General features: G+C 54.9%; 6 protein-coding genes across 6 annotated transcripts; 5 read left to right on the top strand and 1 right to left on the bottom strand.

Moving 5' to 3' along the window:
* Positions 1–133: 133 nt before the first annotated feature.
* On the bottom strand, positions 134–867 carry EI97DRAFT_357921 (SUR7-domain-containing protein; the record flags this gene model as incomplete). The annotated part of the gene is made up of 2 exons (XM_033794921.1): positions 134–278; positions 386–867. Coding segments are annotated over 2 exons (627 nt in total), but the record flags the coding sequence as incomplete, so codon positions are not given.
* Positions 868–1,152: 285 nt separating this feature from the next.
* Positions 1,153–2,827, top strand: EI97DRAFT_150408 (uncharacterized protein). Its single transcript, XM_033793261.1, has 3 exons — positions 1,153–1,569; positions 1,633–1,818; positions 1,869–2,827. Exons 1-3 carry the CDS (start codon positions 1,504–1,506, stop codon positions 2,541–2,543), a joined length of 927 nt encoding a protein of 308 aa, XP_033651239.1. The 5' UTR covers positions 1,153–1,503; the 3' UTR covers positions 2,544–2,827.
* Positions 2,815–4,475, top strand: EI97DRAFT_383156 (uroporphyrin-III C-methyltransferase; the record flags this gene model as incomplete). Its single annotated transcript, XM_033795893.1, has 2 exons — positions 2,815–3,112; positions 3,163–4,475. The coding sequence occupies 2 exons, from the start codon at positions 2,815–2,817 to the stop codon at positions 4,473–4,475; spliced, it is 1,611 nt and encodes a 536-aa protein (XP_033651238.1).
* Positions 4,476–4,815: 340 nt separating this feature from the next.
* On the top strand, positions 4,816–6,015 carry EI97DRAFT_435868 (phosphoribosylaminoimidazole-succinocarboxamide synthase-like protein). The gene is made up of 2 exons (XM_033798967.1): positions 4,816–5,020; positions 5,083–6,015. Exons 1-2 carry the CDS (start codon positions 4,868–4,870, stop codon positions 5,860–5,862), a joined length of 933 nt encoding a protein of 310 aa, XP_033651237.1. The 5' UTR covers positions 4,816–4,867; the 3' UTR covers positions 5,863–6,015.
* A 95-nt stretch (positions 6,016–6,110) lies between these two features.
* On the top strand, positions 6,111–7,864 carry EI97DRAFT_480252 (uncharacterized protein; the record flags this gene model as incomplete). The annotated part of the gene is made up of 7 exons (XM_033802020.1): positions 6,111–6,182; positions 6,243–6,318; positions 6,376–6,388; positions 6,434–6,630; positions 6,683–6,775; positions 6,821–7,525; positions 7,599–7,864. The coding sequence occupies 7 exons, from the start codon at positions 6,111–6,113 to the stop codon at positions 7,697–7,699; spliced, it is 1,257 nt and encodes a 418-aa protein (XP_033651236.1). The 3' UTR covers positions 7,700–7,864.
* Positions 7,865–8,687: 823 nt separating this feature from the next.
* Positions 8,688–10,207, top strand: EI97DRAFT_150517 (uncharacterized protein). The gene is made up of 2 exons (XM_033793262.1): positions 8,688–9,951; positions 10,025–10,207. The coding sequence occupies exons 1-2, from the start codon at positions 9,107–9,109 to the stop codon at positions 10,086–10,088; spliced, it is 909 nt and encodes a 302-aa protein (XP_033651235.1). The 5' UTR covers positions 8,688–9,106; the 3' UTR covers positions 10,089–10,207.
* Positions 10,208–10,716: the final 509 nt, after the last annotated feature.

Here is a 10,716-nt window from a genome sequence, read left to right as displayed (position 1 = left end):
CCCGCATCGTCTTCCTGGAGAAAAACCTCGTTCTTTTCGTCGGCAGAGGCACACCGGGCCCGTTCGCCGCCGCCGCACCCGCAGCTACGGGCGCGCCGGCTGCAGCAGTCTTGGGTCGGTGAGTCCTCTCCTTGCCGAGCGCGCCGGACAGACAGAAGAGGATGCTGGAGAGGACGAAGAGGGCGACCGTCGTCCAGGTGAAGGCGTAGAGCTTAACGCCCAGTTTGGCGGACTGGCCGTTGGACTGGAAGTGATTGCGGCCTTGGACGGTCCAGGCACTGCATAATCCATGTTAGCGATTTGCTGGTAATGGGGCAGGAAGAGGGAGTAAACGAGAGGGATGAAGAGAGGCAGAAAGAAGACAGGGAAGAAGGAAAGAACTCACGTCATCAAGCTCGCCGCAATGATCTGGAAAAACAACGCCACAAACGTCGTCAATCCGCTAATGTACCCGCCCATCCTCGTGCACAACGCCAACAGGCCGGTGATCAGCGCCATCACGGAGAAAAACAAGCTCATGATCATGAAGGCAAACATGAACCGGCTCATATAGTAATAGTGGGTAGTCCCTATGAACTGCCTGGGCACATTCTGCGTGGTTCCGAAATTCCTGGGGGGGTCGAAGGGAAGTGCAGGAATCGGGCTCCCGCAGTTGGCATTGTGGCCGTTTCTGGGGTTGACGCCGCAAATCTTCCAGAAGGTCCAGCGCGAGGGGTTGCGGGCATTAGGGATGTTTCCGATGTTGCTGGCTTCGAGGAAGTAGAAACGGTTTTCGGGGGAAGAGTTGACGCCGCCAGATAAGATAGTGAAGAATTGGAGGAGGACAGCGCCGGCGAGGAAGAAGAGGGAGAGGAGGGCTAGGATGGGTCCTGAAGATGCCTGTTAGGGGATTATCGTATCGACTTTGGCTGTTGGTGTAGGGATAGGAAGGCCGTTGCGCAGAGGGTGAAAGCAGTAACGTACTTGCTAATTTCATTCTGGGCGATGACTGAAACCGAGAACTGGTGTTTTAGATTCAAACTTATAGATTATCGATTACGATCTGAACTGGGGTCCTCATCCCTCTCCTAGCACTGAGGGTCTAGGAACGACGACACATGAGGATAATCAACCGGGCCGTATCTGCACATGAGGGCCGCTTATGAGGGACGACAGGCAAGCGATGACGTAGACGATGGGCCAGATCCGCTTTGAGGTCTTGGTGAGACCACCAGCGCCGGGCCTGGACTGATGCCAGCGACGCGTCATATCCGGAAGCCGGTCAAAGACGATGAGAGACGGTGAATGACGGTTCGAGAGGTGACGATGACCAAGTCGGGAATTGGTGTGGTGCTCGCCCGTTGCAGGCAGGGTTGGGTTGCTCCTGCCGAGCCCTGCGCTGCACGGATCACTGAATCGCATCAGGCATCTGGCGCTACCTATCTACAGCTTCCCAGGAGTGTTTATGTAAAGCTTCACCAAGCTCGGAGAGATTATCTCTAGCTGTTGCTGCTTCAGGACATCATGTCCACCGCCGTCTGGCCACCCATCGATCCTCGACAGCTGGCCGAGGAGCAGACGGCTTCACAGGCATGTATCCCGAAATATCATCATCCAGATCCAGATCCAGACCCAACTAACCTTCTGGTGTAGGCCCGCGAGCTCGAATGGCTCATAGGAGAGTTGCGGGAGTCTTTGCAGTCGCTCAAAGCAGGTCTGGAGGAGTGCGCTGCTTTGCTGGCCCCGTCCGAGCATGGGTCGACGCTTGTCCTCTCCTCTATGCGCTCTGAGAGCTTGAAGGGCGTAGTAACACGCGTCGGCACCCGCATTGTCAAGGGCGTAAGTCATGAGCCCCTTCTCTGTAGACGTTAAACTCTAAGAATATGTAGAACATCAAGCTCCGCCTCCCCAGTCTTCCTCCGCCGCGTGGAGCATCGTCCTACGACCTGAGCATATCCACGGCACCGACCGCCCCCGACCTTGTCATCCACCAACTAAGCTCCGTCAAGAACGCGATAAACCACTCTCTCGATGTCATCGATGTCACCACCTGGGCGGGAGACTCGAAGAATGCAGATTACATTGCCGGGCAGATGCAGCTGCTCGCGGACAACGTTCGGGAAGCACGGCAGGCTCTGAAAGGCTACTCAGACGTTCAGATGCCATGGTGGAAGGATCCCATTGACGACAAGACATTTGATCCGCCGCTGCCGCCGAATGTCTCCTTCCATCTCTCCATCTTCGATGCTGCCCTGCTGCTCGAGATCCGCACACTCGAGATACTAGAACCTGGCGAGACACACTCGGGATTCAGCTTCCGTAATACTCTGGCGGTGGCTTGGGGAGGTGCGCGCCATCCTCCGCACGATGAAGCGGATCGAACGTTTACCTACAAAGGACGCGAAGTGCGGGTCAAGGAGAAGATCCGGATTGAGAGCCAGGATCCGGCGCTGATGGCTGTCATGGCAAAATTCGGAGCCGTCAGTCACAGCATTTCGCTGAGCTTGAAGGCTCTCAACATCGTAATGGGCCGCGATGAGAGCTCCGAGCCCCTCATCTGCTGATTTGCGTCTTTATGCTTTCTCCACGGACGGTTGCAGAGTTGCGGAGGTCCAGCCCAAAATCTCCGCGGTATTACCCGACCGGGATTAGCGTTCGTGGGGCTTTATCGATATCGGAACAAGAAAAGATCCCATTGCGTGATCGCAGCTATACTTTATCGTGGAGGATAAAAAGTTAACTCTGATAAAGCATACATCGTCCCTTCGCAGCGCAATTCTTCTTATATTCTGCCGCAGCGGCGTCTCCCTATTACTCCTGCCACCGATCGCCACTATGGCTCCAGCACTGCTCACTGCAGTCGACTCAACCTCTCATGTACATCTGGTTATCGGATCCAATCCACTTGCAGGCGCGCGCTGTAGCCGGTCTCTCGAAGTCGGCGCACATCCCATTGTCATTGCGCCAGAAGATGCTACCGTGCATTATAGCCTGCTGAAGCGCATAGAAGAGGGAGAAGTCAAGTGGCTTCAACGAGAATTCAGGGAAGACGACCTCACGACCTTGGGTCGCGCTGAAGTAGACGGGGTTGTGGATGCCGTGTTCATAACCACTGGCGGCAAGCAGACTCAATGTACATGGACGCTTCCCATCTGAGCGTCGTCGTTGCTAATCACCTTCTAGCCACTAGAATATCCACCCTGTGTCGCCGTCTTCGCATTCCCGTCAATGTTGTCGATGCGCCGAATCTCTGCTCCTTCACCCTCCTAGCTACACATTCCGACGGTCCCCTACAGATTGGCGTAACTACCTCAGGAAGGGGATGCAAGCTGTCCAGCAGAATAAGACGAGAGATAGCGGCCTCGTTGCCACCGAACCTCGGATCCGCTGTTGATAAACTGGGGAGTCTGCGGAGACGGATATGGGAGGAAGACCACGCCACTGAGCTGTCCCAGGATCCTGAAGCGGAAGATGAAGATATTGGGCAGCCTGCGACGTTCAATCAGCTTGTCACTGCGGAGAGCGCGGAGGCCGCAAGAGGACGCCGCATGCGATGGCTGTCGCAGATTTGCGAATATTGGCCACTCCGTCGACTCGCTTCCATCTCGGATACGGATGTTGAGACCCTCTTCCGCGAGTACACCAAGCCGAGTATGATCAAGAATGGAAGTCTACCTAAAAGGCCAGGACGTATAATTCTAGCAGGCTCCGGGCCTGGGAATCCGGATCTACTGACAAGGGCTGCCCACAAAGCCATTCTATCTGCAGACGTCGTGCTGGCCGACAAGCTTGTACCCGGGCCAATATTGGATCTGGTTCCTCGCCGTGCGACGGTACACATTGCAAAGAAGTTCCCTGGAAATGCGGACAAGGCGCAAGAAGAGCTCCTGGAGCTAGGCTTGGAGGGAGTGAAGGCTGGCCATACTGTCGTGAGGATCAAACAGGGCGACCCCTACATCTACGGGCGAGGGGGCGAAGAATACGACTTCTTCAGTTCACACGGTTATACGCCCATTGTCCTGCCCGGGATCACTAGCGCTCTGAGCGCGCCGCTCTTCGCAGCAATTCCACCTACGCACCGGAGTGTGGCTGACCAGGTGTTAATCTGTACTGGTACTGGCCGTAAAGGAGCTGCGCCGGATCATCCAGAATATGTTGAGTCCCGCACAGTTGTCTTCCTCATGGCTCTACACCGGCTTTCCTCTCTGGTCGAGACCCTCACCACCGCCAAGGGATACCCGAAAGAGACGCCATGTGCGGTGCTTGAGCGTGCCAGCTGTCCAGACCAAAGGGTCATACGGACAACGCTCGAGAACGTATGCGCTGCGGTTGAGGTTGAAGGCAGTCGACCCCCTGGATTGCTTGTCGTGGGCAAGGCATGCTCTGTTCTCCGCAAATTCCACCAGAAGTGGGTCGTTGAGGACGGCTTCCAGGCATTGGATAACATTGGCATGGAGGGAGATTTACCCCTGTTGGGAGAAGCAGTCAGCGCATAGAAGATACCCGAGTAATTGTATTTTGTTGTTTTACTTTCGAAATCACGAATCTTAAGCTTTCTGAGCAAACAGTCGGCCGTATTTGAGCAATCAGATTCTCTGTAATTTGCGGTGGTCAGCCTCGTAAGACGCGATGAGCATGTTCTCGGCACAGCTGTTTCTCGTTATTGTGTTCACGCCACATCCTGCTCCCTGTCTCCATCCTGCCTCCATTCCATTTATCACAAGCACTTTCTCCGCAGACCCCCGACACCAGGATGAGGAGCGGGGTACGCTGCGCCACAACTAGCCACACGAGCCCCACCATGGCGTCAAAAGTTCCAGTCACTTACAGCATTATGTCTTGAACATGCATGAGAGTTATTGCTCCCTTCTCAATCCACCTTGCAGCAATGAGTTCCAAAGCCCTTGTCCAAGTGGACCTCCAAGGCAAGCTGCCGCGAGTAGCATCGGGCAAGGTCCGAGACCTCTATGAAATTGATAACAAAACGCTGCTGTTCGTCGCGAGCGACAGGATATCAGCGTACGATGTCATTATGGAGAATGTAAGCTTTGCTAATATTGTCGTTGGCCTACACGACCCATAACGCTGACAATTCAACACCAGGGCATCCCCGAGAAAGGCGCAATCCTGACCGCTGTTAGCATATACTGGTTCAACTACCTGACGTCCAAGATCCCCGGCCTCCGGACCCATTTCCTACGCGCCAAGTTACCGGAAGCGCTCGAGTCGCTGCCTGCAGATGTCAAGGATACGCTGCGACCGCGCAGCATGCAGGTGCGGAAACTGGAGGTGTTCAAGGTGGAATCGATCGTCCGGGGATACATTACGGGCTCTGGATGGGCCGAGTACCAGAAATCCGGTACCGTGTGCGGCATCAAGCTGCCTGCTGGACTTGTCGAGGGTCAGAAACTGGAGAAGCCGCTGTGGACGCCGAGCACCAAGGCAGACTACGGCGAGAAGGACGAGAACATCAGTCCCGCGCAAGCAGCAGAGATCCTCGGCGCGGACTTCGCCAGAGAAATCGAGCGCCTGAGTTTGGAGATTTACACGGCGGCTGCGCAGCGCGCGGAGGAGGTCGGCATCATTCTCGCCGACACGAAGTTTGAGTTTGGCAAGGACGTGGAGAATGGGGATAAGGTGGTCCTGATTGATGAGGTGTTGACGCCGGATAGTAGTCGGTTTTGGCCGAAGGAGACGTGGGAGGCGAATCTGGGCAGGGCGCAGCCGAGCTTTGATAAGCAGTATTTGAGGAATTGGTTGACGGATAATGGGTTGAAGGGGAAGGAAGGAGTGACGGTGCCGGAGGAGGTGGTGCTGGAGACAGCGAAGAAGTATAAGGAGGCATATGAGAGGTTGACAGGGCAGAAGTGGAAGGGCTCGTAGAGAGTGGTTGTTTGAATACCTCCCTCTGCTTTGTACTATGTGACTTCTAGATATCCGTAGACATTTTCTTTCAATGTAGGTTGCCTCACAAACAGGGGAATGATGTGGCTGACATGCATCCTTCAATGATCTGCGCTAGTCCCGATCCGGACCAGGGCTGAACATGGAGCCTCCAACCTTATTAGCACCCTTCTAGCTCCTCAACTGCGTTACCCGCCCACAACCTCGAGCCAGTCTACGGTAATAACATGTCACCTGTGCAGTTCACAGTTCTTATACGTCTCCCTTTCAGCCGCGGTGATTTCGTCGATCCGCCACAGGTACAGCTCCACCCAACTATCGCTCAATAACATGCATCGGACTTAACGGCAGCTATATAGGCAGACTGGAATGCTACCAAGGATCGCGCACTATGGAAGGTCATTTCCAAGTCGTCCAGAACAAGTGATCTCAACTGTCAGCCATCCAGTTGACTTGTGTGCTATGTCATACTGATGTTTTACAGGGGCAGAGCTGTAGGCCTCCAGTGATAGGGTAGGACTACCTCTCACATGCTAATCATGATATCTAGTGCGGAACGTTCCCAAGTCCCACAAACTTTCTTGCTGCAACAAGCGGCTTGGTTGTACGAACGACATCTCGAACATGTTCGCTCTCAGATGAAGAAGGTTGGAGGCTCGAATGCTCCGGCGACGGCAGCGTCGGGCAACAGCAACATCCCCCTTGGAGGCGTTCCGATGCAGAGAGGTGGCAGTCATGGCTCGAGAGGTGTGCTAAACCCAACGGACTCACAGTACCATTCACATTAACTCTGCCGTAGCATCCAGGGCACCCTCAGCTCTGTCGATACGGCCAAAAGACAGTCCGATAACAAAGCCGGAAATTGGCTCACCGGCTACAGCATTCTCTCCTCGTATGTTCGGATCAATCTACCATGTTTCTAGACTGACGGCTACAGAGCAACCGCCATTGTCCCGGACACCTTCTACCAACACCATTACACAGTCCAGAGCATTCGCTCAGTCACTGGCAAGCAGGCCTCAGCAACAGCGTCCAGCTCGTCCAAGCGTCACAGGACCTCGTCCCTCAATTACACCCGCTCCCTCGGGCCCAAGCTCCAGCCAGGTCGACTATCCCGAATCCCCAACGGTGTCGGCCTTATCGTCCTCAAGCTCATCCAGCTCGGAAAGTGACATGGACGGGCCCGCTCACCGCAGCCAACTCTTCAAGCGACCACCGCGATTTCAGAAGCAGAAACCTCGTGACCTGCTTTCCTACGACGAGGAGCCCGAGGAAGGGGATGACCATGACCGGAGCAGCGATGCGTCGTTACCTTTTGCTCAGCCTCAGCGGGACGTCACTCTTAGGGGCGGTGGCGCACCCGCTGACAAGGATGCACAATCGCAGACATCTGACCCTCCGCGGCCGTCACAAAACGATAAGGGAAAGCAGCCTGCGACGTCGAGGCCAGACCGCCTTGATGCGAGTTCCTCCCTAGCGAGCTCTGCCAGCGATGCACCCAAACCCCAGAAACCCGGCCCACTAAGTCCCAAGCACCGGGCAGAGTTGCCCGGACTAAGCCCCAGGAGAGCAGGCACGAGGGCTAAGAAGGAGGGAAGTGAGGGAACCCCGAGCATGGGCAGCAGCTTCAGCGATCTTGATGGTGAGTGGCTCTCTATCGGCACGAGACTTTGAAGGGGCCATTTTCCTGACTTCATCGGTGGTTGGGCGTGTAGATGCGAGTATTAGCCAGTCTGCTTTGGAAGAGGCGCTGCTGAGTAACATACATGCGGGACGGATGAGCACGTTCAGCCAGTTGAGGTCGAAGTATTTGTAGGTTTATATGTGAAGTTGGAGGCAGTGGATGGTATTGATTATGGTCATGGCTTTGTGGACGTGGGTATGGGCTGTGTTGCCTTGACTTGGTTTACAGAATACCCTTCCGCAGTTTTGGGTGCTTACTAAACTGCTGGGGTCATTGATACATGGACAGGACTTCCAAGGTTGCACTGAACATTTGAGAGTTACGACCACCGGTTTCAATACCCAAGGGATTTCGACTCTTTGCAGTATTTCACCGGTCTAGGCTGAAACCAAAGACCCAGTTCTCGGGAGAGACATTGGTTCAGACGGATAATTCCGCCTAGGTTGCCGGACAGCTGATTTTCAGGGCGATCTGGATGCCCAACCTACACATAGGGAAGAGACACGGGCCTGGACTCTGCAGGTTCGTGCCAGGCACCCGAAACAAGCTTGCGAAATCAGAATGCAGTTCACTTGCCTTTCCGGTCGAAGTACTGCCGAGTTCTGAATGCGACATGCCCCCTCAGTGCAGGACCGCGAATGCGAAGTCGCATAGAACAGCACGACTCTCTGACTTTGCAGTCTCACAGTCGAACTGCACATGACGCTGCCAGCAGTGTCATTTAATCACGGTGGAGAGACAAGTCGGCTGTGCGAATTGATTCAAACCTGCGTCTGTTGAGACGGTCGTACCCTAGGGTAGTCGGAAGGCGCCGACAATAGGCGTCGAAGCTAGCACATTGAGGACCGCCTACACTTCGACCCGCACATATCGAAAAGAGCGTGCAATAAAAACTTGCAGGAAACATTGAAAAAGACAATTTTTCCACATCCGGCCCCCACACCACCTACATCATCATCCTCCGCCGCCCGACATCATACCCTACGCCTCACAGCCTCGTGGCGGTCACTAGAACCTCAGCTTGCATGACCCAGTCGGCTGGCCCCGCCGTCCATCACAAGATCCCACAACCTCTCATCCAACGGAACCCACAAGCCACACCTCTCTCATCGCTATCAGGCACCCTCGTTCTCTGCGAGCAGGTGTTCCTGTAGCATGAGCACCTAGATCGAGTTAGCGAAGTGGGTCCCGCTGCTGCATGCGCCACAGATGTGGCTGGTGAGGCGATCTGAGTGGCCGTGTGATGAGGCGAAGCAGGGTGAGAAAACCAAGGAAGTCCGAAAGAGACAAAGGTGGTCTCTGTTGAGGGTGAAACATGAAGGTGGCATGTTGACGGAGAGTCTTAAAAGGATGGGTTTCTCTCCCGCCTTGAATTCCAGTATACTCAAACCGTGACTATCTCTCTCGTTGGACCCAAGACGTTTCTCGGTTTTAGACGAGAATTCCCTATTCTGGTTACCGCGAGTGCGCTTCCGACCAATCAGACTATCGCCGCTTTACATAGGCGCTACTATACACTGCACAACACAAGTACCTCTCATGTCCTACGACATGCACTACCGCCATATCCGCTCGCGCGGCCCGTCTCCCTCCCCCCGCGAGGACTCCACCCTCGCTAGACGACCACTCGCTCGCCGCCTCCACCGCAACAGCATCAAGCGCCAGCGTGTAGACGACGTCGCTATCTACGACGACGACTTATACGACGACTATCCGGCCGGAGCCACGCCAGCAAAACCGAAACCAGCGGTGGTGGGTAGTCCGTCACAGGTGCTGACGGTGCGGAGACCGAGTGAGTTGGAGAAGTTTAATGTGTTTAATGTTGGCGGTGGGGATGGATATGGCCGGGAAATAAGTGGGAGTGGGAGTGAGAGGTATAGAGAGAGGAGTAGGAGTAGGAGTAGGAGTAGAGTGAGGTTTGAAGGGCGGAGAGAGAGGCAGGGGCCCATGGTGGTGAGGAGATACCATGTCCCCAGGATACCGGATAGTCGGATCTTTGACGTGGATGATGATGAGGACGACGATCCGTTCTGGGACGATGGCGACGCGGATGATTGGGATGGTGAGGAAGACGATGATGACGATGATGAGACCGACTCGGCATTCTTCTCCAGCGAAGCCAATAGCAGCGGGACTCACGGCCATAGTCCCGGGAACGCGGAAATCGTGGTCAACGTCAAAGCGAGCGTTCGGGGGTCCCGATCTCGGAGACGGTCTACGCAGTCGGAGCCGCTGCCGATGGTGCATTGGCCTAGAGAAGCTTTTAGGCGGGGAGGGAACTGGGATAGTAGGGCGGTGGAGTGGAAAGAGGAGGAGGAGGTCGAGACGGAGAGGGTTGGGGTGAGGGAGGTTAGCGGGCGGAGGGTGAGGAGGATGGGGATGGGGCCGGAGGAGTGGAGACCTTTGAGCGAGTTTCGGAGGGGGTAGGCTAGGGACGGGGAGAGGGATGCTGCGGAGAGGTGACAAGGGGTTAAGTTTTGCAGATTTCCGGGCTTGTTGCATCTTACTTGGGGGTCTGTGACGGCGTGGGAATAAATGGACAGACCTATGGGAAGTGTAGGATATGTGTATGGGCATCTGGGATTTGAAGGGGTTGGAGTTTGGGTTTCGAAGTGTTTTGGGCTTTGGAGGGCGGTCGCATTGAATCTTCGGAGGCGTCTTGGAGGGAAAAAAATGACTTTGTTATCTCGAGCGGAGGGAATTGGCACTGGTGAAGTAGTTGGTCCTCGTCTCGTAGGGTCAAGCGGGTATCCGGATGTCATAGATCTACGAGTTTGCAATGCTCCCTTCCCGCCTTCTCTACCACCGTTTGTCCTAGGCGCATGACATCAATGTTTTCCGGGGCAGATGGAGCCTCGGTCATTGTTCGGGGGCTGGAAGATCGGTAACTTAGCGAACAGACAGAGTTCTGATTATTGAATCTCGCGACTTTGCACCCACTCTCTCCCTCTTTCCTCCCAGAACCGGGGATCGTGCTGATCAAACTTCAGAGGCTTGCGCATTCGTGAAGTTATGGGCCCCTACATCGTGATGTCTTACCTATGTCGACGTGGCAGCAGGCTACAATCTGGAAAGTAGAGCGACAAGAACTTCAGAGGGCCCATAGCTTCATGAAACATGCAAGAGTCTATTACTCTTCACAGAGTTCC

Source organism: Westerdykella ornata (assembly GCF_010094085.1).
Source record: "Westerdykella ornata strain CBS 379.55 unplaced genomic scaffold EI97scaffold_25, whole genome shotgun sequence".
Classification (NCBI taxonomy): domain Eukaryota; kingdom Fungi; phylum Ascomycota; class Dothideomycetes; order Pleosporales; family Sporormiaceae; genus Westerdykella; species Westerdykella ornata.
The sequence above is the reverse complement of the archived record's forward strand: the minus strand, read 5'-3'. Positions and strand labels throughout refer to the sequence as shown.

Coding starts and splice junctions, on each gene's coding strand:
- EI97DRAFT_435868 (XM_033798967.1), top strand. CDS start 4,868: ATGAGTTCCAAAGCCCTTGTCCAAGTGGACCTCCAAGGCAAGCTGCCG. Junction 5,021..5,082: donor ACGATGTCATTATGGAGAAT/GTAAGCTTTGCT, acceptor ATTCAACACCAG/GGCATCCCCGAGAAAGGCGC.
- EI97DRAFT_150408 (XM_033793261.1), top strand. CDS start 1,504: ATGTCCACCGCCGTCTGGCCACCCATCGATCCTCGACAGCTGGCCGAG. Junction 1,570..1,632: donor AGGAGCAGACGGCTTCACAG/GCATGTATCCCG, acceptor CTTCTGGTGTAG/GCCCGCGAGCTCGAATGGCT. Junction 1,819..1,868: donor GCACCCGCATTGTCAAGGGC/GTAAGTCATGAG, acceptor AAGAATATGTAG/AACATCAAGCTCCGCCTCCC.
- EI97DRAFT_150517 (XM_033793262.1), top strand. CDS start 9,107: ATGTCCTACGACATGCACTACCGCCATATCCGCTCGCGCGGCCCGTCT. Junction 9,952..10,024: donor GTGAGGAGGATGGGGATGGG/GCCGGAGGAGTG, acceptor GATGCTGCGGAG/AGGTGACAAGGGGTTAAGTT.